This window comes from Anser anser (genome assembly GCF_964211835.1).
Source record: "Anser anser genome assembly, chromosome: 5".
Lineage (NCBI taxonomy): Eukaryota > Metazoa > Chordata > Aves > Anseriformes > Anatidae > Anser > Anser anser.
In genome coordinates this window covers 50,884,711-50,910,594 of record NC_139725.1, presented here as the reverse complement: position 1 = coordinate 50,910,594, position 25,884 = coordinate 50,884,711, and the positions used below count along the sequence as shown (strand labels likewise).

Sequence of the window (25,884 nt, the reverse complement as noted above, 5' to 3'; positions counted from 1 at the left end):
ATCAGGCAGTGGAACTGAAAACAGTGATGAGGGTCTGCAGTGAGGAACTGGCTCAAGTGCTGGCTGTTTCCAAATTCACTACGCACAAGCACAAATGTGTACAAACTCCTGACACCAACTGTCATTGAGCTTCTAGTACGTGCTCAGGCCTAAATGCTGGGCCTGGACTTAAATGTCACAATTGCTCTTCTTCAGGAGCAGGCCGAACCAAAAGTTAAGTCATCAACCTCTACTTTCCGGCTTGGAGCAAGCTTTAAATTTTACAGTAGTTCTCTTACCCTCTGCTTATATTTCAAAATGTCTCTAAGTTACATATGGCAACTGACAGATCCTTGGGAGTATAATCAATGTTGACATATCATTTTACTCTATGTAAGGATCTGGCTTATCACATGTAACTGTCCAAACCTCTGAAATATGCTCTACCTTCATTTTTGCCCTCTGGTAATCTGGCCAAACATAAAAGCTTTCTTTACCACACCAGATCTACAATATATTATATACTGTAATCCTCATTATTAAACTGTTATTAAATCATAGTAGCTGGTATGTTTTGCAAGCAGATTCTTTTTGTCAGCAATCTTTTTACAGCACTGAAGACTTTCAGTCCATATATTTAAAATGATTTACTGTTTACAGTAGGAGTTTTGTTCAATTTAGGATTAACCCGGGACTTCTGGAAGACAAGAAGATAAAAAACACTTAGATTTAAAATTCATCTTTTTGCTCCGTCTTCCTCAGAAGCAGACTTAGAATCACAACCCAGCTCAACTGCATAATTGAATTGCCTTACTAATTACGCCTTCAATAAAAACCTTCAACTCCAATCAAATATCAGTAGTTCAAACAAAAAGAAGTCTTGCTGCTAAATCATTCCCATCTACCAACAAATGCATTCATGGATAAATTGTGAAAATTTGGAATGGTACAAAAAAGAATGCACCACACAGGAATGGAATGACATTACACACAACATCAAATCATGCCCCATCACACAAATGACTTAATCTTACCTTCTTCTGACATATAGCAGAAATTTCAGCTGTAAGGGGAAGGCATACAAAACATCAACACAGAATGATGATCCTTCTGTTTTACTATGGCAACCATGGGAAAATGGAATTGCTGCAAGGAAGTCTCTGAGGCTAAACTTGTGCTTCCCGATATAACTGAAAACTCTAAATCTTTTGGATTGCATGAGGTGGGATACTGTATACTTGGGCTTACTAGCTATTTCTACACTGAAATGAAAGAACAGCCTTGGTAAATTAAGTGTGGTGTGCTGTGCATCCCATCCACCTTGCTCATGCTTCTGCCTCACAGACAGACTTGTAGCAGTACTTCTGTTGGTGTGCTAATGTGATTGGCATACTGTGGGAGACATGGGTCAGATGTGCCTACGCTGGCTGTGAAAGCTGGCAGGAAGATTAGTGCGTTTAGATTCACAATGTACATATAGCCACTATGTCTGTGGCCCCTAACTCCATAGAGAAATGTTTGCAGATTCAACCTGTAGTCAGTACCTACACGGTCTTTTGCCTCAGCGATATCTGATTCAGTGAATGTAGGTGGCTGAGTACTTCCCTTAAGTAAACGAAAAATTCTGTAATCTGGATTACGTTACAAGTGTAAGGAGACAGCAAGAAAAAACTCCACTGCCTAACACTTTTCAGTTTGCAGAACAGAGAGGGAGGGGAGTGTCTTTGTTCTGCCCTTGAAAACTGTAATTTAGAGAATATGTGACTGCTCTTTAAGCCCAGGAAATTCTACTTAGTCTGTCAACAAGCTTTGTCTGCACTCTGGCAAATAATTCTACACACTTTCACTGGTCAATGGACCATGACTGGATCAATGAAAAATATTTTATGTCCTTTTCTGGTATCCTTTAAACTTTCTGTTCATACAGTCAATTCTCTGAAGCTTTAAAAGCTTTAGAGTCAAAGCCAGATGACCAAAAGAACCAGACCCTTTTTTGGACACAGGTACTTTTAAAAAACTTGGCCCCACCTATGGATGCTTCAAGAATTGAAAATCTATTCAATTGTCTTCATTTCCTCACACATGACGAGTTGCATACTATTTCAAGTAGAGGACTAGTTAATTCTCCATAGTACTTCAAAGACATTAAGCAGCATTAAATACAAGCTACTTCAAATTTCTACAATATTCCTTTAAAATAGAATGCAGCATTTCAAGTAATACAGTATGCAGAAATATCAGTGAGGACAGGGTTGTACAATTATGTTTAGTTTGCACCTACCCTTGAAATACCTCTTACCTTGTGGTAGAAGAACATCAATCAACCATTCACTGTGATCCCTATAAAAATCATATATCTAATTAGCTTTTCATTTCTTTGTGTATGCATTTATTTTTGCACAGAGGAAAGTTATCTAAATTAATGTGGTAGGATGACATTATTCTGAAGCAGCATTTTTACATAGTTTCATAAATTGCAAGCTGTTTTACATTACTTCTCTTTGTTGTGTCTGACTTATTGAAAATTACCACTCTGAGACTGGCATATCATGTTCAAAGCTTTTAAAAATTACTTTTAAGTCACTAATTTATTAAATGAAAATAGCGTGCAGTCTGAAAGCCTGAGGACTAAGAAATGATAGTGAAGAATGAAAGACAAACGTGGAAAAAAAATTGTACCATTTACTGTAAGCCTCCTCAGAAGCTACACTTCTGCTAAATTCAATTACTTTACCCTGCAGCTTTAAATCAATAACGTAAAAAACTAAGATGATTTCCACAATACTGCTCCTTCCTGCAGCTGGTATGATACAAAGGTGTCCGTTAAACTGAGGCCAAACGGAAAAATAATGCACATGCAGCTTCTGAATTAACTGTAACCTTGCCCATTGGAACTAATGATTGGAAGTCACCTTAAGTATTAGTAGATCTTGTAAAGAAATGTGTATAAAATTTCCAATTAAAAAAAAAAGTACGTGAGGTTAATTCATTTCAGGATATAGTCCTTTCATGAACTGGACAGGCCTGGACCAGTTTTAATTCTTTACTCTGCTGCTTCACAGTATGTGATAGAGAATAATCTGAAGTGCATACTACAGAAAAGCAACAGTCTCTGTGATCTTTCATTGTAACATACTTTTAATGACAACGAAAGGATGTGGAGAAAAAAATAATTAATAACCAAAAGTCTGCACATTAATAAGGTTCCCCTATCATAGTTAATTCATCTCACGCTATCTATTCATTCAGAGATCTTAACTTTAAGGCTCATTACTGTCCAAGCTAGAAGTGCTAATCATGTGGGGTAAGTTTCTGTAATCCTTATTCATACTGAGTATCACTATGCTCAATTTATTTCAAGTGGGGTTAACTATACAAATAATATGCTAATCATACAAAAAAAAAAGAAAAAGCCTAACACTCTTCTGTAACAGACTGTTCTGAACTGCAACGTTTAACTGACAATACCTGATCATTTTCTGGCTCTTAGTATATATACCTACCCTGCAATTCTCTGGCTGCACTCCTCACAAAGATAAAGGGGAGGTGGTTTATCACCCAAAGCCACAGACAAGGATGGATCAATGCACATCTGAAACACAGAGAAGGAAAAGAATTAATACATCTGCCCATGGAAGTTCACTGAGAAAATGTTTGATACATTAATGCTAGTACAAAATATGTAATTAACATTTTGGTAACTGTTGAGAGCATTTAGTATTCGGAAAGATGCTACTAAGCATATGGCAATGGAGGATCTCAAATCATTTCTAACAAAGAAAATGATGTAACTGAAAATGAGAGCCTATGGGAAAAGAACAAGGCATGTTGCAATATCAATATTGGATATTCACTCTCTCAAGGACAAGTATCTTTTGTGTTATACATTCACATGCATTAACATTACATAGTCATGACACGCTTTTTATTCTTTCCAAAGACACAGACACTGAGAAGACCCATTGCTCAGGGCAAGGTAAGGTAGAAGTCCAGATTTCTCTCTCTGAATAATGCCTCTTCCAGCAAAATCTAATTTTCAGTCATCACAGTTGTTAACTACCCAGCACAATTCCAGTTACAGAATAAAGACTATGGACCAGTAGCTACCCTGGCAGCTTAGGTTGCCAAACTTACGTCCAAACTTCAAAATAATGTACTCTGTCTTGCATTAGCTTTTATCCTTCCACATGTCAGTCAATTACAGGACAATATGCTTAAACACGCATTTGTTTAAGCACGTTGTACTACTTAAGGAAAAGTCAAAAAGTAGTATGCATACACAATATCTTAACCATTTAAAATGTTTCTTACACCACCAAAGTGCTTTATAAAGGCAAATGACTCTTTGAATGTTTCTCATCTTTGTTAATCAAATTTACATTTGTCTATCCAAGAGACAACAGGCTACATTCTTCCAAGTGGTGACAGATCATGACTGCTTCAGTCACACAACAGAAGCATGGCGCTTCAGTTTTGCTCTGCTCAGTGATTAGTCTCAATGTGGCATCATTATAACATGAAGCAACACCTTCCAGCTTTTCTTCCTAGGGAAAGGGATCATGGAGAATAATTGAAGTGGTCATTGAAGTGGTCCATTGCAGGGCTTGTGGGATGCATCACCATTAGGCCAATCAGCATAGCGGCCTCTGGAAAAAGCTAACTGAAGAACTTTTTGACTAATATAATTATGTTAGTGTATGAACTGATGCCAGAAAAATTGGTTGTATCTACATATTTAACTATATACAAATCTAATTAACTAATTAGTATGCCAAACTGTAGCATGCTCTGGACTTGGGATGCTATTCTTGTCGCTACAACTGAATAGCTCTATGATCTTGGGCAAACCATTTTACTTGTTATCTTGTGTATAAGCAGGAAAGCTATCATTTACCCCCTCTTAAACATGGGCTGTAAAACAGGTAAGTAAAGCCTTGTTGCCATTTGCTTTCGGACATATTCCAAGCAAAGGAATGAGTGTAGATGCATTGTATGACCTCAGTCTGATACCAAGGTGAACATATACCTCTGTAACTGACATAATATTTCATGTATATAATAAGATTTGCATATATATTTTACACACATACATATGTTCAGGAAAACATTTAAATGGATTAGCCAGAAGCCTGCTTAGAATTTTTATAAAGTGCTCTGTAACCACTCTCACGTTTAGTATCAAGACTTGACAGACAGTTGTTGAAGGAAATACTCTATCTTGCTTTAGGCATCCAAAGAATATATTCAGATAGTTCTGGCACCTTCAGTCTTGAAAGGCTTTGCTGTACCCTTAGCTACCGCCCTTAGTCATCTGCACATCACTAGGTCATACAGCTGGGGCAAAGTGCAATCTCCCCTGCCTCCAGACAGTCGAATTTGACCTTGTAAGAAACAGCAGTACCTTCACAGCCGGTTTATTAATCGCATTATGGCATTCAATGTGCTGGCAATGAATAGGATTCCAGGCTGCAAAACCAAAACACAGCAGATTAATCAACAGAGAAAAGATATTTATATTCTTTGTGTCTAGCGGTATCAATAAAAAACAAGATCCTCTTGTGTAAGTACTACATAAATACGAGAGACGACCTAGCCATTCCTCAGGAAGCCTAATAACTACAATAAACAACCTAAAAAGAAAAGAAAAAAGAAAGACACAGACATGGCCTTTGTAGGCCCTTCCTCATCTCATGAAGTCTTGAATGAATGAATTATTGTTCCCCTCCCAGAGCAGGACAGTAGGAGTAACTCAATACATTAAATAACATTCACAGGCTAAATGAAAACAGTTATAATAAAGGAAGAATGGTTTAGCCACAGAAGGAGACTTATTTTTGTAATGACAAGAAGTAAACAACAAAGGTGTGTTCCAGCAGCATCAATTGGATGCCTTATGGAATGCCCCCAAGTGAAAAAATGCCATGCAATTGCAGAAAACACGCAACTCATTCTGGGATACATTAACAGAAAACTTATATAGAGAAAAATGATTCCAGTCTACCCAGCGCTATTAAGGGTTCAAATGGAATAGTTTAGTTTACAGACCTGGTTCCATGAAACAAGAGATAAAAAGCAGTAAAAGAAAAATGATTAAAAAAAATCAAGAAAATCTATCAACCTTTCAAGAGAAGGCTTTACGTACAAACATCTATCAGGAACTTTGGTAGACAGAGGACCTTGTACTGTCTGCCTTCTCAGCTCCAGCTACACTGCTGAGTTTGTTTAACATTTTCTGTCAGTATATTCAGTCTTGAGAACTTATCCATTATATCCATTATACTGACTTCACCTGACATCATCATTTTTTTTTTTTTTTTTGACAGCAACAGCCAGATAAAGAGCCTTAGCAACAGCAGCAGAGATAGGAGCTGGCACAACAAAAGCAATCAAAGCAATAATTGAAAGGAACATAAGTCAGAACCCTTTTGAGGCCAAGAAAGCAGTTTCGCAGACCATTTGGAATGCTGTATTTATTTCTTCTCCTGTTCTGCTTTAGGTAGCATTTGGAGTAACACAACATTTTTATTAACCACAATCACATTTTTTATTTTTCATAGCATCTTTTGAAAACACAGACAAACGGATATTGTATTGATATACTTATGGAATTACCAACTTACAGAACAAATGTTTTCAAAATACATCTTAGAACTGCAAGCATGTAATTATCACTCTCCTGACCGTTTACTTTTTTTTTTTTTTACTTTTTTTTTTTTTTACTTTTTTTTCATTTTGGCTTATACAAAAAAGCTGCACTGACCTGTGTACTGCAGTCCTCTGTACTCACTGATTGCCCCAGGGGGTTTTAAATTGGGCCAATAGTGAAATAACATTTGCACTGCTGGAGGTTTAACTTGAGATGGTCCATAGGCTATGACATATAGCAAATCCTAAGGAGAGAAACGTACAAGATGTTTATTTTGCAAGGTAAAAACACCATTCAGTGTGTATTATTTTCTTTCACAAAGATACCCAAACAAATAAAATATCGTCATTTCATGCCCTACAAATTATCTTTTGTAACCTCTTACAAGTAGACTAGATTACAAACTTCAACAATATGTTTACAACTGGCCTCTGAATTGGAATGAAACATCCAACAGCTATGACCCCCCACACACACTAACATATAGTGAATGAAGCCTCTGTCTAGCCATGGGGCAAAGATCTGTGATATAGCTAAATAACTGTATCCTTCTCTGATTCATATACTCATAATACTCACCCAGAGTCCTCAGAAAAGTTCAGTCCCACATGAACTGAGAAGATTGGTGATTATTAAAATTTCTGCCACGTGAAGCCACGACTACGTAGTATTTAGGAAAGGGCTTTGTTGTTTTTTTTTTTTTAGAACAAGGGCTTTGTTCTACAAAAGGTAGAGCTGCTTCTGTAAACTAAAAATTGAGGGACCTTCCTCTCCATAATTCAGGAGGATTGGATATAGAGATCATTTAAGAATTCTTGGCACATAGTCAGTTCAATTTTCAAGTCATCTGGTTTTCATTACTATCCAGTCATTTCCACAAGGTATGTATGATCAGAAACTTACTTTCCATACTTCTTGTTTATATTTCATGAGGCATTCCAATAACTGGCAGTGATACACTGAGAGAGAAAAGACAGTATAGACATAATACTGAAATGGAAACTCAAGTTACAGAAGTGATGTAATTAACTAACTGGCTTTGCTTTGACAGTCCAAAACTCTACGTTTAATTTAATTACTTCTTATTTTAAAGGGTTTGCTGAAGGATCACTGCCCAGAGAGTTATTACAAAAGACCAGAAATAAAATATTACTAGCTTGTTTCTGTCAAGAAGTGCAGTAAGATGAAAAGCCTTACGATGGTACACCTCTTTGCAGAACCACGGAGATCTTTTTTGGACATGTCTCATTTAGGAATATCTGCTAATTCACTTAAAATTTGTCCTTCTGGCACTATATAAAGCTGTAAATGTGTATCTTGTCATTCATCATAAGGCAGTAATAGAAGTCACACGTGACAGCACACCATTCCTTTGTGTGCCACGGTGTAGTATGATGTGACACATCTCATGCACATACTGCAGCGTGGGGTTCCTCCTCACACACACAGCATCTACCCAGTTAAGTAAAAACATGAAATGGGAGGTAGTTGACTACTATGAAATATGACAGATCCCTCAGATCAAGTTTTGTTTTGTTTTGGTTGTGTGACCCCACTGATTTAACTGGGGTTGCACCGAAGCGAGAGAGAATGGCATTTACGGTTGGGTACTTCTAATTACAATTAAATTAATTATAGTTCTGTTCTGAGCCTGCAGCCAGCATTACCTGCCATCTTTAAAAAATGGTAACAGTCATGAACTTGGTGGGATATGAATCATAACGTAAGACAAACTTTTACTATGAAATTCTATACTCAAAGTTAATAGCGATTTCCCTCCAACCCTGACGTTACAAATCAAAACTATTTTCTTATGTCAAGCAGAAGTAGATCAGACGCTTCAATCCTGGGTCCAATCCTAATTCTTCACCACAATGAAATCTTATCTACATAATGATGACTTCAAGCACGATGCTCAGAAATACAAGTTCTGACTGAAATCATTCATTTTTTATCCTTTGTTGGATTGTGAGATGGAATTTTATATCACCGAACCTTTTTGATCACGTTTGTCACAGAACTTCATGACCGATAGTTTCACAGAGAATTGTACCATACTGCATGTTTACACATACCTGGATTTGATGTGTACTGCATTGCAATCATTAGCATTGATGATGCAGATAGATTGACATGTGCTGGAACACCTTCCCTTTTTGAGGAGCCCACTTAAAAGAAAGGGAGAAAAAAAGATTTTTTAGTGTACAACACGGAAAAATAGGCAAAAAAAAGCATATAACTCTGATTCCAAATGTTGAAAAAAAAAAAATCCTAAGGTACCAAGTAATTAGAAAAATAAAACAGAACCATACTGTATTGGTGGGGGTGAAACCCCCAGAAGAAAAATATGGCTAAGAATATGGTATTGCTTCACAGACTGCACACCTGGTCTCTCAGATTGGTGAGATTTCTTCCTCAGAGCTGCATTGACCAAAAACAGTGATCTTCTGAGGCATTCTCCTTCAGAACCCACAGACTGGTCAGAGCAATTTCAGTCATATAGTCACATGCACCTATGACTTTGATCGTAGGAAAGGCAAGGAGAAAGTAGAGGGAAAGGAAACAAGAAACGCAGAAAGCCTACTGTTGAGGTATACCGATGAAGGGTTGGTGCTGGCAGTAGATGGCTGTTGCGTATGGCAGATTACTTCTCAGGGACCACATGGTATGAATTGCAGTTATTGGCTACATACCAGAAAAATCATTTCCCCTTGCTATTGTGAATTGCGCTAAGGACGAACAGTAGCACTGCAGTGTAGCTAAGCTGTTGTAACCTTGACCTCACTCAAAGTGGCTTGAGTTCCTTCTCCTCTGCTACTGAGTGGTTAGTATCAACTAGTATACTTGGAATAACCCTGCAGAGTGTAGGTGTTTATTTGCAGAACTGTATCATGGCAATATGGCTTCAAAGGCAACCTCCTACACAGAGATGTGGAACGTATCTTCCCCATTCTCATTCTACAGCTCTACCCCAAGCCTGTCTGCCAGCATTTGGGATAAAAGCACATAATTGTAACTAACAGTTCAGTGAGATGCTTTCATCCCTCCCATCTGGCTCTTCAGCTGCTTATACAATCTCTTGCACCCTCCCTTTCAGTTCGATTCAGAGCTGAACACTAGGAAAAGGAAAGGTTCTACACTTGCCTTGTGAAGGGACAGATCATTCCCAGTAGAGAAAGCCTAGGACGCTATTTAAGAACACACATGACTGGAAAAGGGAGACTTTCTCTTTTCTGTCTGGTATTTCTCCACATGCCTCAACACTGCTATGGCTCTCTTTATTACACCTCAACCTTTTTTTGAAAGTCATCCACACACAGTAGGGCAAAGCATTTATTTATATTAGCTATGGATTTGGATTAAGCAGTTGTTTTGGAGATGTGAATATAGAGCAGGAAAAGTTACCTACATCAGCTCCTCTTTAACAGGTAAGGTCAAAGGGGAAAAACACATTTAGTGCAACTTTCTAATCTTAATCCAAAGAGGACCTTCTCTGAGAAATTTCTCCAAGAACACTGACCAAAGAAAACCTTAGGTGTAAGTTTCCACAAAATCTTAATCTTGAAACACTGGACCAAACTTCTTTCTTTGTTTTAACATTTTCCATGCTCTTCAGTAGCATCAGTGGAGATCTTTGTACAAAATTCATGTATTTTCCATAAAGGTCTGCAATGCAGATAAGGAGGAGACATTCTCATAGAATTACAGAATGGCTGATGTTGGAAGAGACCTCTGTAGATCATCTTGTCCAAGCCCCTTGCTCAAAGAAAGGTCAACTAGAACAATCTGTATTTTGAGAATCTGCAACCTTTCAGGCAATCTGTTCCAGTGATCACCCTCACAGTAAAACATTTGTTGGTTAAAACTGACTTTAATATTAATCTTAATGTTTTTGTCTGCAGAACATGGCTAAACCTCTCTCTACTACTGAAAGCCCATCAAGCTTTATCAGGTACAAAGATGGGTACTCAGAACACACTTCAGGATTCACAGTCTGCAGGGATTCTGAAATTAAAAAGTCCTATCACACCTTGAGGGAAAAAATAACAAAAAAAAAGGCAGCCACTGTCAGATTCAGTTTTAACACTTATGGATCAAAGACATGCACTACTATTTAGTACAGAAATTAAAGAGAAAAAAAGAGAGAAAGAGAAAACTGGAAATTCATCATGGCATCATTGATCGTGGTATCATTACATTGATAAGAGTCATTATTGTACATCCAGATTTAGTGCAGATGCAAAAATTATACATGTTGTTATTGCATGTATCATTTTAGCAGCATTCTGCCCATCAATTCTGTACTCAAGACCCCCTTTACTGGCACTGAAAGTTCTGTTAGTCTGAAAGCTGTGTTTCTTTACAGAAGTTTATCTTTGCCCTTCAAGTGAAGAAAGAATTCACAGTAATACTTCATAACACATAAAGTATTTCCATTTGAAAATAGTTACATGGAATTGTTTTTGTATACATACAGTATATTGGTGTCACTCAGCAATTCTATGACAGATCACACTGACTCTTACAGTCTGACATTATAGCAGTGTACCATTTTTCTGAGACATAACAATACTAGAGAAAGTTCTACTTACAGATAGCCATAGGCAGAAAAGATGTGCTGAGATATTCTATAATATCCTTGTGCAGAAATGGAGGAAAGGTAGCTAATGTTGAAATCATTGTATAGGGTAAAGTACTCAAAATATCATCATTGAGAAAAGGAAGCAAGCATGTAGTAGTGTAAAAAATTGATTGCCCAAGATCTGTTGAATAAAATGAAATACAGAATCATTACAATGGAAAAACAATTATGACTACGTACTTTGTACAGATCTATCATAAAATTTACATTTAAATTCAAATTTTCCCCTCAAAGTATTTCAGAAACTTAACTCCCATAGTCACACACAAGTGACTTCACCCATCACTGAAGCCCTTCCTAAAACAGAAGGAAACAGCTGTTCAGCAGTATTCAGAACAGTTTGGAAGGAATATGAATACTACAGCCAATAAAATGAACACACCTACATAAAGTGGCCTGCATTTAAGCAAAGGTGTTATTAAAATCAGAATTGATAAGTATTTCAGTATGAGAAGGCCTGCTTTTGCAAAAAGCTTCCCATACTATCTCTCAACAAAAATCAGATTTTGATCTTAATTATCCTTAAGAAAGCTACAAATTGCCTCCCACATAGAAACTAGAGGGAACATCACTGCATTTTGCAAACAGTATGTGATTAAACAGTGGATTTTATTTCCACAGGAAGCCATTGAGACCAAAAATGTTCAAAGCTTAAAAAGAGTAAGCCATTTATAGTTTCCAGACTTTTCTAGTTAATTACAATATAATGCTTTGGAAGGGATACTTAAGAAACATGCAATAATTCAATATGTAAATAGAGGAGACAAGTTGCAGTGTAAGTGGCCATTGTGACATCTTACACATGAGGAACTGAGCTGCGACCAACAACCCTCTGAGAAAGACAAGAGCACCCAATGAACCCCAGGTTTGAACCTGTATGGTGACTACAATACATCATAAGGCCTTCTGCCTGCAAAAGAGGGATTTCTTTTGTTACTGACTCCCTCTGCAACCTCAAGGTGTATCACACAGGTCTTCACCCTTATCTGTACAACTAGGATGATTTAAAGCTGCCTTTTAAAGTTCTCAGAGATCTGTAGCTGTAAACATCATGAGTCATAATATTCAGTTAACACTTCATTCTAATGTCTCTGTGCAACAACTAGGCCCTTAATGTCAGACAGTATTTGCTCTTGCAATACATATTTACTGTCTAAGTATTGACAATTTTGTATAGTCTGACAGGACCCAAGCTGAGGAGCATCTAGTGCACCAGTTGTACTTACCCAAACAATACCGATTATTCAGATTAAAAAAAAAAAAAAGGGGGAAGGAAAAAACACACACACACACATACATATATATATATGTCAAATTCTATGCTGAGGGAGAAATAAATAACGAGTTCTACTGCAAAATGTAATTCTTTGTACACAGAACCAGAGGAAATAGCAGGTGACCTTCCCCTGCCCCAAGCATGAGTCAACCAAATTATTTCTGGCAGATGTTTATTTAGCCTGTTCTTAGAAATCTGCAAGACAAAATTTCATTTGTTCATCTGGCAATTCTAAATGCTTAACCATCTTTACTGTAAAACCATTTTTCTAAATTTTCTTTGCTGCAATTTAAGCCCATTACTCCTTATCCTGATCCTAAACACAAATAGTTTGTTTATTTCTCCTTGCAGCAGTCTTTACATGTTTGTAATCATGTCTCCCTTCAGTTTTCTTTAAGTTAAACAATGTTCTTTCAGTTTTTCATTCTAGACCTCCAATTGTTCTTGTTTCTTTTTCCTGGACTCCTCTCAAAAGGTCCATGCCTTTCTTGAGACCAGATGGACAAATCTGAAAACTGTACTCCAGCTGACGTCTTGCTAGGGCTATTAAACTAAATAAATAAAAAATGATTTGGGTGTCTAATAAAGCATGTGTTTACATATTGTTAGGATAATATTAATAGATTAGTGAGTTATGGTCAGACTGTGATCTGCTGTAACACTCAGATCTTTTCGCAGTATGACTTTCAAGCTATTACTTCCCTCATTTCATTTCTTTATTTGATTTCTCTTGCTTAAATATAGTATTTTACACTTCTTTTTTGAAGAGGCTTCAAAACAGAATGAAATTTGCCAAGATTATTTTGAATCAAATCTTTCACATACAAGACATGCTATTCACCATCTTGATATCCCCCGTAAATTGTTATCTTCTCTCATTGCTAACAGCCAAGTAAAAAATTAAAATATTTAATAACACTAGATGCAACACAGACTCCTGTAAGATTCCCTCTTGGTATACCTCCCAACTGACATGAGACACTAGTAATTACTCCTGGAGTGTTTTCCTCACCAAAGTGGTGACCATATGTCCCAGTTTGCCCATTAGGATGTCAAGTGACACAGCAACAAAAGCCTGCCTAAGGACAAGAAAACCACAGCAGGAGAACCACTGTCCTGCCATAAAACAAAATTATGTTTGTTCAGTGTTATTTGTTCTTCACAAGTCTCCATTGGTTGTTAATTATCACCATGTTATCTACTTAGAAAAAGATTGCTTTGATAATTAACTTCAATTTCTGGAAAAAGTCAACAAGTCTATAATTTGCCAAGAGTGCCTTTTTTCCAAGATCATACCATTTCTTTGCGCTGTAATCTTTGATTCAAAACATGTTGCTGCCAACTCAAAAGAAATTCAGCATTTAACAGAATTTCCTGCTAAAGAATTTTGAGATTGATGACAATACTTCCTATACTGAACTATATATATTGATATAAGTTCATCTTGATGTAATACAGCCTGATACCATGGTGAAAATTAATAATTGACTTTTACCACATGAGGAAAATACTCAGCTCCTGTACCCCAGTATGGAAAGCCAGAGACTAACAAACCAGACATTTGCAGAACTTGAGAAAAAACAATATAAACACAACACAGTCACAAAAATCTGGTGATGAACCAATTCAAAACATACGAAAATACTGCTTTTCAGCAAGTTAGACAGAGATATTGCTACCTTTCTACCCTGGAATATTTTAAAGCCATCTCTAGAGCCATTGTTTTTCTTCAATCAAATATATCTTATGTTCTATTCAGAGATGGACCTTCACCAAAACACTAAATCTGCATATTCCTTATAGGACGGGTATACATTTCCAAGCAACGCATGCCTCTTTAGAGAGCCACCCCAAAAGGACCAGTTTGAAGATATCCCAGCAGATCCAAATTCAAGTTCCAGACTTTTTTTAGACCCATTTGTATTATTTTAGTTACATATCACAAAATATCACTGAAAATCAGACAGCTTCAGAATTCAAACCCAAATCCACAGTTCACAATAAATAAATAATCTTTTATTTTAAAAAGACAAACCAAACACTTGGATATAAACATCCCGGTAGATTTGAAATCCAGATCCAGGTCAGTTTAGGCCCATCTCTTCTACTGCATTTATGCATCATTCATGGATTCACGGCACTGAAGTTAAGCGTACTGGAAGGGTTCAAGGGCCTGCTTACCATGTTGACCATGTTGTAGCAATGGAACTAGATCCAGCAGTGTCACCAGTGTCACGTAAAGTCCTTGATAGTCCAAAGATGGGTAGTCTGATAACTGAGCATCACGACTTTGCTGGCCACGTTCAGATGGAGCATCTCGCAGGACGCTGTAAAGGAGGGAGCGAGTAACAGTAGGGTTGATGGAACTGACCTGTGGTCTTAGAGATGGGGTGAGTGGGAATGGCACAGGAAAAAGACACATGGTCATGGGCACTGTCAAATTGGAGGCATCTTGATTCTCCTTCTTCCCTGTGCGGGACAAAATGCTGTTGGGGGGACAAAGAAAAAAAAGAGACAACAAAGACACAAAGAACAGCACATTACATTGAAATGACACTATAAAACAAATAATAAAACACCAGATACATCCCACATAAGATGCAATTGCTACCAAAACCAGTGTGTCTACAAATCTAGCAACCATTCATTTTCATGCTTCAAGATACAAGAATTAAAAATTGACATCTACGGAAATTTTCATTGCATCTCATGTGTTATCTGGTTCATAAGGAGCAAAAATATAAAAATGCATGTTTCAGTGCCCTACCCATGTTTCACAGTTAAGAAAAATTCTAGGTATTAAAAGCATTCACTACAGAAAAATAGCTGTGTCAAAACAGATTGGTATTTTGCTCTGAGAAGATTTTGAGGATTTTGAGTGTTCCCCCCCCCCATGAAATCTTTGAGCCAACTAACTGAAAACATGTAAAATATAGGTGTGGCACTTGCAGAAACATGTTTTAGCAAAGAATAAACATGTGTGTTTGTTAAGATAGTCTTAAAAATCACATGTTTATTGCATTAAAATAATGTCTATGTATTTTATGATACTGTTTCATGACCACTCAGTCAGTATCATTTGAGATAATGAAGTTTAAACAGGCACATGGATTTAGAAATAATATAATATTTCTAAAATGTTAACTAAACTACATTTCGAAAAGTTGTAAAATAATATATAGTAGATGGTCTTTAGCATATGTTTGTGAGCTAATGATAATGGTTGTTTATGTGTTTTTAATTTTGCTCATGTTTAGGGAGGAAACATTTTACTTTACAAATACAAACACTTCTTGGGTAAATAGTTACCTTCAAAATCTAAGGGCTAAGCAAGCAAGACCAATTACGTAACTGCAGATCAGACAGTATGTTACCATACATTCCTGCTGCTACTTACGTTATTATTCAACAAAACTCACTATAAACTAAAGGAGAGATAATTTCAAAAAATAAAAAGGATTTAGTGGGAATCGAAATAGAGGCTATACGTCAACCACCTTGTTATGTTGTTTTAAGAATGTTGTAAACATGGTTGTAAGCATGTTAATTTAATTTTCTAATAAAGAAAAATTAAAAACTACTTTAAGTAGATATATATTGTCTCTTAAGCAGCGCTGTATTTTAGTTATCAGGCAATTATAGGGTTAGCCCATAATCTTAATATGTGCCTATAGTACACCTTTAAATATATTAAACCACACACAATGTTGTTTCTTTTTTTAAGCACATTTCGCATCTCTCAGCAATTAGGATTTCCAAAAGTGATTTCTGTTGGTTTAACTCCACTCCCAAAATCAGCATTAAAACTTTAAGACAAGTGAGTGGCATTAAAATTTCCACTGACTAATGAAGAGCAGAGTTATGTCAAGAGGGAGCACTTCTGGAAATCTCAGTCCCCTTTACCAGTACAGACACCCCTGCCATATAACCACCTTAGCAAAGATACACCTGTGTCAATGCAACGACTCACACAAGTAAGCTAAACTCATGCCAAGGTGCTTATAAGAGGAGGTGCCATTCATTTACTATATATATAAAACACTTTCACAGGTACAGTCTTATGCCAAGTGGCTACTACAAGGCAGGTCTCATATCACACTTTCAGTCAGAGATTACAGACAAATTGTCTATTTTAAGATTGTTTTTTTATTACTATTATTACACCTTGTGTATTTGGCAGATTATTTTGGTTTCTGTTACCCAATGTCCAGTACAAGAAGAGTGATGACTGTTGTTACAGTGTTTATGAAATCGTATCAGGAAATCACCCAAGATCTAAGATGACTTTAAAAAACAAATGACCAGAGTGCTGATTCCTCTTTTTCATATTAACTTTTAATTTGCTTGACATTTATTTGCCATACTCTGCAGCTCTTGCCTATAGATCTGAAGATACTAAATCATATTCCATCTCTGTCTTCTAATGCGTTATACCAATTATCCATCCCTTTACTTGCCAACACATCACTTCAATCACCCTTACTTCCAGAAAGAACATTACCGTATTACTTAATCCTTGCTTTGGAAAGTGTAAGGCAGTGATGCAAAGCCTGCACTATAGGCTTCCCTTGTATTCTGACATGGAGCTATGGCCCATCTGATTAGAAACCAAGGCACATATTCTTGTATGTCGAAAGGGGCATCCTTCTGTTCACTTCAGGAACAGAAGTGAAACCAAATTCCAGCTCCAATCATGCCAAATATAGGGAAAAAATAATATTAAACTTTCAGACCATACATTATAATGGCAATAAATCAGAGTCAAAACTGAAAATCTAGAAAGTCCCCCTAAGACCATGATCCAGTATTTGTAGCTTGTTCCTGTTTCTGCTCAAAGCACGTGCTGAGAACCTGATCATGACTCTATACTGAATTTGCCTCATGACATGCATGAAAGCCATCAGGGCTTGTTTCAAGATTTGTACACCTTTCCTGCAAATCTATCTCAAAATTACTGTCTTCCAGGAAAGATTTCCTAAAATGTCTACAGGAGAATTGCATCTCACCAAGGCAGCAAAACAAGCTTGATCATTAATCAGCTAGTGGGCATTTATAACTATCCCTTATGTAAAACATTTTACTTAGAAATACATGTGGAGACCTTTCTCCAAGAAAATGTGAAAGAATGAGCTGTTCTGCAATATGTTTAAGTCTTAGATCATTCCTCAGATGAGGGAGAAAACACTGAAAATGAGCAGGGCATGAAACAAATTCATGCTGTAATGTAAAGGAATGCTTTTGCTCAGAGAGAAAATTAAGGAAGAACTAAATGAATCAATGTGCTATGCATTGTGTATGGTGATTTTATGTAATGTTTGTTCATAGAAATAAGGAATTGAATTTTTTCAGTCATTCCACATCTGATCCCCCCACCCCTGAGCACGTGATATATTGAGGCTACATACAGAGCAAAGGAACAAATTAATCCTTTGTGTGATCCAACTATTGCTAGCAGAATGACACCAGATATGAATGTGATCCAAAACAGTGGGCATACCCCACTGAAAAGAACACATTCAACATTCCCATTACATGGAAAATTACAAAGTATCCTAAGTAGTAAATGCTACACCTGTAAAACCCAATCATCATATGGAATTTCTGTGACTATACGCTACTCCTCCATGACTCCTTTGACTACGTGTGTTCATCAAGAAACACTTATCCTAAAAATTCAGCTGCAGTAAGAGTACACAAACTGGAAAATATTTTTTAAGTTATTTTGAAATAGAAGATGATCCCAAGCAACCTGTTCTGAAGGCCAGACCCAAATCTCTCAAAATCAATGGGCGTTTTTGCTGTTGTTTGATCAGTATTCTTTGATCAGTCCAAACTCATTTCACATGTTCTGTCTTAAACTGGAAAGGTTATTCTCCATCACGTACTTCTATCACTGATGTTAAAACTTACGCAATGGAGTCTTAGTGTAGGAGGTAGAAAGAAGACTCAGCATGCAGAACGTTCAAAGAAATGTTTGATCAGACTCTTCAGAAAGACAAGTCCTTAACCAGTCTGTTTAGTTTTAGGGTAAATCTTACAGAGATCTGCATACAGTGGGTGGGAGTTTCCTTCTTTCCATCTGCCACACTAAATACAGGGTATGTTTTGTTTTGCTTTTTTATCCAGCTTCTTTCTTAGTATCAGCAAGCGTATAAACTTGTATTGGTTCAACCATAGCATTAAGGCTTTGCCCACAGTTCAAATTCCCCAGTCACCAGGATGTGACCTGGCTGAGGTATCAGAATGCAGGCCACTTAATAAATTTAGACCCAAGTCCTGGCTGCAATTTCTGGAATCTTTCTAGAGCTGAGGCTGATCAGATCCAAGATCTGAAAGGACAAAGCCATTTGGGAACCGTGTAAATCTATGAACCAGATATGAATAGCACTTCTGCCCCATGAGGTTCAGCATCATCTACACAGGATTTTGGTTCAGTCCCATTCCCAGCACAAATTAAAGAAGTGGAGCCATGCAGTTGTACAACTGCTACCCTGATTCTGATCTGCTCTCATAGCTGGTAACTATCAAGCTTCTTCAGCAAGCCCAGAAACATCACTGTCAAGAGTGTGAAGAACTTGTCACACAGGACATGTCAGCTGTACTGCTTCGGAAGATTAAGGCAACAGGGTGGTATGGAGATACTTTTTTACTTTCTAAATCTATCCTGTCTCAATTGACTTCTGCCCAGAAAGAAATGGATCTCATCGTAGCTAACACTTGGTAGTTACAGTGAGGAGAGAAGAGAGAAAATGTCCAGAATTAAGCTATTAAAGCAAGAAAGTCAGACTTACAGGCTCGCAGCAGAGGCTGTTTTAAGTAAGAGCCTTCCTTAAATGTGATTTAAATTTGCTTGTTGTACAAAATAATCCATCAAAACACCCTGATGTGGGAACAAAACCCGATCTCAGAGTTCTTTTCAACGACTCTTTGAACATTTTTTCACCACTGTCACAGTGTAATGAGACAAAAAATCTTTTTTAAATATTTAAAAAAAGACCTTCTGGTTGTCACATTTTTATTCAACACTCTCAATGACAAGGTAAACAAATTTAAGTGGTTAAACAACTCCACTCTTGAAATTTTCAGAAGTTAATATAAGTGCTGGGTTTCTTTGTTTGTCTGGTTTTAGGTTTTGTTGTTTCTGTTGTTGTTGTTCTGTTTTGTGTTTTTAAGATTGCAGTACAATAGCCATTCCACTGACAGTGAGTGTTTTTGTCTGTGTGTCTTCTCATAAACAGGGTCACGAATCTTACTGCATTACATTGGCATTAAATGAATGTTAGAACAAACTACTGAATTTCTTTCAAGTTTAAACTTGCTTCTCCACTTGTATGCATCATAGGAGTATGTGTACAAATATATAGTTAATTGTATTTCATTAATGTTTCCTTATCAAATAAGGCAAATGCTGTTTTTCCAAACTAGCTTCTGACAACATTCCCAGGTATAAATTAGGAAGCTATACACAGAAATGCAGCCTTAACTGTATTTTTCTGGATATAAGAACTAATGCCAATCAAAACCTGGCAGATAAAAATCACGTTTACTGTCAAAAGCCATTTTAAAACCAATTTGAAAATATGAAACAACTAGGTAAGCACTATGGAAAAAAGCAGAATATGTATTCCTAATTGAGCCTAGCATTTTTTCACATCTTTTTAGAAAGACGAGAGGCAGTATTTCCTATTCAAAATGTATTCTCTAATCATATGGTGTTTAGCACTATATATCATCACTAAATACTGGACTAGATCAAACCCCTGGGTCAGAACTGTCCTGGTCTGTTTTTCCATCCATATCCAGATCTGTACACAAACTTCATGTCTATTCATATTGTTATAAGGGACTGAACCAGAACCCAAACCTGGAAACCAGCTGAACGATGGCACGGTCAGAACCTAGTCCTGCTTTTCTGGCTCATTACTCTACAGTCCCAAAGCACCAGGACTGTCAAGGAGGTCATCAGTACTACTTCTACAACTCTGCAGGTCACTAACTCCTTTCCTCGCAGGTTCAGCATATCTGTGCATTCACCTAAGTCTTAGGAGGGCCAAGCAAATGTGTAATCAACCAAGTTTATTTTAGAATCAGCCACTCAATAGGCAGCTCAACTGGGCAAATTGGGCAACAGCCACTGAAGAGATGAATTCATACCACTTTTTCTTAAATTATGCTCTGACTTTCTGGTTGAGCATTGACCCATTAAATACTGCAACCAATTCAAAGTCAATGAATACCCCCTATAATTCTTTAGCAATTTTTTTTCTTCAACAGCATTAGTTAAAACTTACCTTAATAGTGTCTGAGAAAAGTATTTCAAAGTATTTGCAATGTCAGTTCCAGAGGGCACAGGGTAAATGTTGTGGAGAACCCGGTTGTGGTATTCCTGAAGGTAACGGATTTTGGAAGCAACTACATAAAAGACAAAAAACAAACACAAAAACTTGCATTTAGCTTTTTGCACATGTTAAGGGAATCACGTCTGTTCCTACCATTCTTGATTTTTACTTTTTAGATTTTAGATTTAAGAATTAAACTGTAAAAAATTCTTTCAACTCTTTTTAACTGAATACACTAAATGTTCCAGTGCATGAGTGCTAAGGGAAAGGCAAGGAAGGCAGTGAATGTCTGCATCTGTTTTAGAGTGCCTTTGTGCTAGCGAATAAAAAAAAATAAAAATAAAAACTGCACATCTTTGTGTCTCCAAAGATCTCAAGATTCATTATAAAAAAGTGAGTCATTGGATCACAGGAGGTTCATGTATTTCTGTAGCCAAAGCAGAGATAAAAGCTAAGACAGAGAGAGCTTATATGATTTACTTTATGCCATAAATTTACTTTATGCAATAAATAGCAGATATGAAAAGATCTGTGCTGTGTATTTAAGTGTCTTAGGAAATCTGATCAAGCAGGTGAGGGGACTTCAAAGAGCTGGAGAAGCTCTAAACCTTTTCTGAGACTAATTGTTTTAGAAATAGCGTTCTTAATTTCCAACAACGATCCCTGTTTAGTATTGGAAAAATGATTACCCACCGTAGTTGTGATGCCTGACACTGCCTACTTGGCACAAGCCAGTCTCATGCAGAGATCACCAAGCACACTCAGAACTCTTTCTTGCTCTACTTAGACTAACCAACTACACTGAGGAACCAAGTCTTCCAGCACTCAGTTGCCCTAACCTGATCATCCTTTCTCCCTTTTCCAGCTGTACTGACCATACCCTTGCAATTTCTGCAGGAAGTGAAGCTTCTACAGACAAATGTCTCCTTCACAGTATTCCCCTGCTTCATCATGGGGAGAAAGCCCATCATGGGACTGAATAGGGCTGGCGCCTATTAGAAAATAGCAAGTAAACTAGGGAGACTACCATACATACTACATATGCAAAAGTAATAAGGTTGCTTATGCATCCTTAGTTTATTTATTTCTCCCCACTTTTAAGCATTTTACCTTAAAAACTTATTATTTTAAGGTGTCATTAATTTATTTTAATTATACTTCACTTCTTTTTTCTTCCCAGACAACCGGAAGATGAAGTTTTGTCCCATGGACACATGCTGTCTCAGAGTAGCTATGAGTAAGATCAGAGCCTTCCAGATGACCACACAGGCCTGGGGCACATGAACTGTGCTTTGCAGTAAGTTACCCACGTCTCTGGAAGACCAGTCAGAACTAGCTTCCTGTAAGACTCCAAAACCACTGGGATAATAACATCTAAACATCAGGGGTTTCACTCCAGATTACAGGTGAAATTTATTTCAGCCTGTTTATTCCAGTCTCATGCTTCATTCTTTCTGCCCACCATCTCAGTTCTGATCCCCACAGTGCAGGTCAGTTTCAGATTTATTTTTCTCAAAGGTAACGATATATCTTTTACTATGGTAAATTGTATCTATAATCTAGTCTAGGTTCGTTTTCAAGAAAAGAATTATTTCATAAATGTATTTTGTGACATTACCTTCACTTGCTAGGGAAAAAGACTATGAAGCCAGGTATATTTGCAAGGAAACTGACCACGTATCTCAAAACCCAACACAGAAAAATTCACACAGCAAGATGCACAGTTTACTGTGGCTGCCATGGTCTGCTGCCAGAAATGTGTAAATGAATTGGATTAGCTAAATGCTAAAGATGACGTCAGAATTCAGGTTGATATGCATTTCAAAAAAATGTCCACCTCCCTAGAGCCATTTCCTTTCAATAAAGTGTATAGGAAATCTAGAATTACCTTTTTCGCATAAAGAATTAAATCTATTTTTTTCTATTAATCAGCACTGTCACATAATTATGTAAGCTAAAATAACAAAGCAGAAGGACTTAGTCAGAAAGTCTAAATATTAATATTAGCTTTAGGCTCGAGGCTTTGGCCTCACCTCCCAGAGCTGCCCAGAACACTGATCATTTCAGTACAGCATGCCAGAACACTGAGAAGCTTCTGAAAGGAGACCCCAGAGCAAAACTCTGGGAGCCCCGAAGATACAGAAGTATGTCAACGACCTGATTTTCTAAGTTTCTGAGCACCCAGAGATACACTTCAAAATGCAGTATCACTCTGTGGAAATACTTCCTTTGTCACTGTCATACAATCATCACATAAAAAAAAATTAAGAGGAAAAAAAGTTATTCCATGATATTTTGCCAGGTATCTCTCTACTATCTACACAGACCTAACTGAACTTCCTAGTCCCCATGCAAGCATTTACTGAATCAAGAGTGAAACCATTATGAGTCTGAAAAAATGGTTTTGATTGCTCTCTGTCCTGGAGAAGAACACAGTGGGTATCAGGCCTTCCCAGGACATTACTTACCACAATTAAATGCTAGTTACTGTCATTTAAGGTGAAAAGAACTAGTTTTCTTTTGATACAAAGAACACCTCAGGCATGCTGTGGAGATTAGTCAAATGATGAAAGCCACTGTCGATATCTCTTAGTGTGAAATACAAAACCTGTGTGGTCACAAAGAAGGGAGGCTTCTCAGGACGATTTCCCACATTGCCACCATTTTACCTGCTTTTCATACAACCTGCCAAAGTGCCGTGGGGTGGCCATGGATTCACATTTAGGCCAGTGCCTTTTTGCTCTTCTGAATTGACTGGTCTGTTTCCTCATTCGCAGTGTTTTGTTCTTGGTAAATTCAGATTCATTGTAACTTGTGGCTCCTTTTTGAGACATTCTGGTTCTCATCTGTCAGTCAATCAGGGCAGAAGCAACAGCAGCAACAGTTGGAGTTTGAAGGTTTGCCTGACAGTGATGCACGTACATCAACATAATCCTTGTTGGAGACCAATTGTCAAAAATTGCAGGTGAGTGAATCTTAAAGTTATGTAGAGAGAAAGACATTTGGTAATGCCGTAATAACTAGCCATTGCAGTAACCTTGGTAAAATACATTCAGTAAGTTAGAATGCACAGGGTATTTCCACTAACCTGGAGGCACCATGAAAAAGCATTAGGAACAGGAAAGATCTGCAATCTGGATCCCAAATAAATCTTAAAATAAAGAGCAGCACAGATGTGGCAGAGCCAAGATGCAGTCTTCAGAATAATACAAGGGGATGAAAAGGAAAGACACAGGGAAAAATATGAGAGAGAAGCTCAAATAGAGCAGACCAAAAACATCAGGAATGGAGGGACAGAGAAGGCAAAACAGAAAAGAAGAAAAACGCCAGAGACAGTGGTAGGACAAGGGGCAGCAGAAATCCTTCCACAGGGCAATGCGAGAGCCACAATTAACGTATGAGAAGGAAAGGACAAGTTCAGAACTCAGGTGGGAGGATGGCAGAGCAGAGCGGTGCAGATCTGAACACTGCACACCTCAGGTTGCTGCGCGGCCAGCACATTGCCTTTCCTTTATTTGCGAGGCCAGAAACGCATCCCTACAGCAACAAACCAGCATCCGTGTAACACTTGAACAGCACCACCATCCATCACTGTAAACAAGCAGCAAGCCCTAAAGGACAAAACACAAGCATCCTCCTCCTTGGAGCAGTTCAGCACCGGCTTGTAGGAGCGCAAGGACTCCTCCCGGAGACCCGAGGAGCCAGCAGGACGGAGGGCAGCGAGCCTCGGCCCGTCAGACGGCGCCGTGTCACGGCGACAAGCGCCGAGCCCAGCACGGCTCATGGCGGGGCGGCCGGCGGCAGCCTCGCACCGGTTGCCACCAGGACCGGTGGCGGCGGGGGGCCGAGGCCCGGCGCAACGACCGCGCCTCGCCAACATGGTGGTTAGGAAAGAGCCAGAAAGGCAGCAGCCCCCCCAAATAAAAAAAAACACCTCTCCCCCTGGCTGCTGCCGGGATGCCCACCAAGGCGGGGGGAGGCCGGGCAGCGCCCCCCGTTCCCCCCCCGCTGCCCGGCCCCCAGCCCCGCCACTCACACTGCTCCGCCTTGGTGGACATGCTGCCGCCGGGGGGGTCCCGCTCGGCCCCCAGCACCTCCCTGCCCCCGGCTGCAGCTCCCCGGCTCCGAGCCGGGCTGGGGCTGGAGCCGCTGCCGCAGGGCTGCGGGGCGGGGAGCGGCGGCGGGCGGAGCCGGGGCGGGAGCGGGGCCTTAAAGGAAGCGAGGGATGCAGCCGCGTCCCCCCGATCTGAGGCACCTGAACCGGGGAACGCTGTCCCGGAGGGGCCGGGGGGTGTTGAGGAGCCCCCTCGGGAAGCGGCAGGGTGTCCCCGCAGGGCTCTGAGGGCGCCGAGGGGCTCGGCGGCAGAGCCCGGCCACGGACAGAGCCCTGAGGTGGCCGCGGGTGGCGGCGACATGGCAGGGATTTGTTAGTGAGGCTGTGCATAGTGCTCAATAAAAACGTCTTTAATCGGGGATGTTGTTTCCTTGGCTGGTTCTCCTCCCCTCGGGCTGTCACCGCGTATCTCGGGATGTGTGCCCGGCTTGTTTTCCTCATTTGTTTCCATAGTGCGCCCGGCATCTTGGGGACAGTGGTGCGCTTCGCCAAGGAGCTGAGGGCTGAGCCCAGGCCTGAGGGTGTCACCTCTGTCACTGCTTCCATGCTGTGGGTGCTGCCCCAGGCTCCGTCAGCACCGCACGAAGGTGAGGTGGGAGCACCAGTCGTGGTGGGACCAGTCACGGTGGGAGAAGGTGGCATGCCGCTAGGCCATCCAGTCCTGTGAGCGAGCCAGCAACCCGGATCCCCAGGAACTAATCATGCCACGAAGGTGGCAGGATCTCCTTCCTTCCAAAGTGGAGCTAGTGGTGTAGCAATAGGGAGGAGAAAGGATAGGAGATGTCCTGAAATGGGTCCCTTAAAAAGCATAAAATTTAGTGGGTACACAAAGCTATGGATATGTGTTCATCTAACTTCGGTTTAAACAACTGTCAGTAGTACACAAAT

The 25,884-nt window shown here is 38.9% G+C and overlaps 1 protein-coding gene across 16 annotated transcripts in view; it reads right to left on the bottom strand.

Moving 5' to 3' along the window:
• UNC79 (unc-79 homolog, NALCN channel complex subunit) overlaps positions 1–25,427 on the bottom strand; it is a 102,809-nt gene extending 77,382 nt beyond the window's left edge. For 6 of the 16 annotated variants that reach the window (XM_083839838.1, XM_083839849.1, XM_083839850.1 and 3 more), the window contains exons 1-11: positions 24,919–25,427; positions 20,835–20,955; positions 14,725–15,029; positions 11,218–11,388; positions 8,701–8,793; positions 7,529–7,584; positions 6,740–6,869; positions 5,381–5,445; positions 3,483–3,571; positions 2,279–2,319; positions 1,014–1,042 (exon numbers count right to left, since the gene is read on the bottom strand). In XM_083839838.1, coding sequence (XP_083695964.1) covers positions 1,014–1,042; positions 2,279–2,319; positions 3,483–3,571; positions 5,381–5,445; positions 6,740–6,869; positions 7,529–7,584; positions 8,701–8,793; positions 11,218–11,388; positions 14,725–15,029; positions 20,835–20,955; positions 24,919–25,297 — 1,479 coding nt within the window. In that variant the 5' untranslated portion in view covers positions 25,298–25,427. Of the gene's footprint in view, positions 1–1,013; positions 1,043–2,278; positions 2,320–3,482; positions 3,572–5,380; positions 5,446–6,739; positions 6,870–7,528; positions 7,585–8,700; positions 8,794–11,217; positions 11,389–14,724; positions 15,030–20,834; positions 20,967–23,350; positions 23,457–24,918 lie in introns of those variants that run through there. The other 10 variants (XM_083839851.1, XM_083839852.1, XM_083839847.1 and 7 more) reach the window with 7 other exon arrangements.
• Between the last annotated feature and the right edge of the window lie 457 nt (positions 25,428–25,884).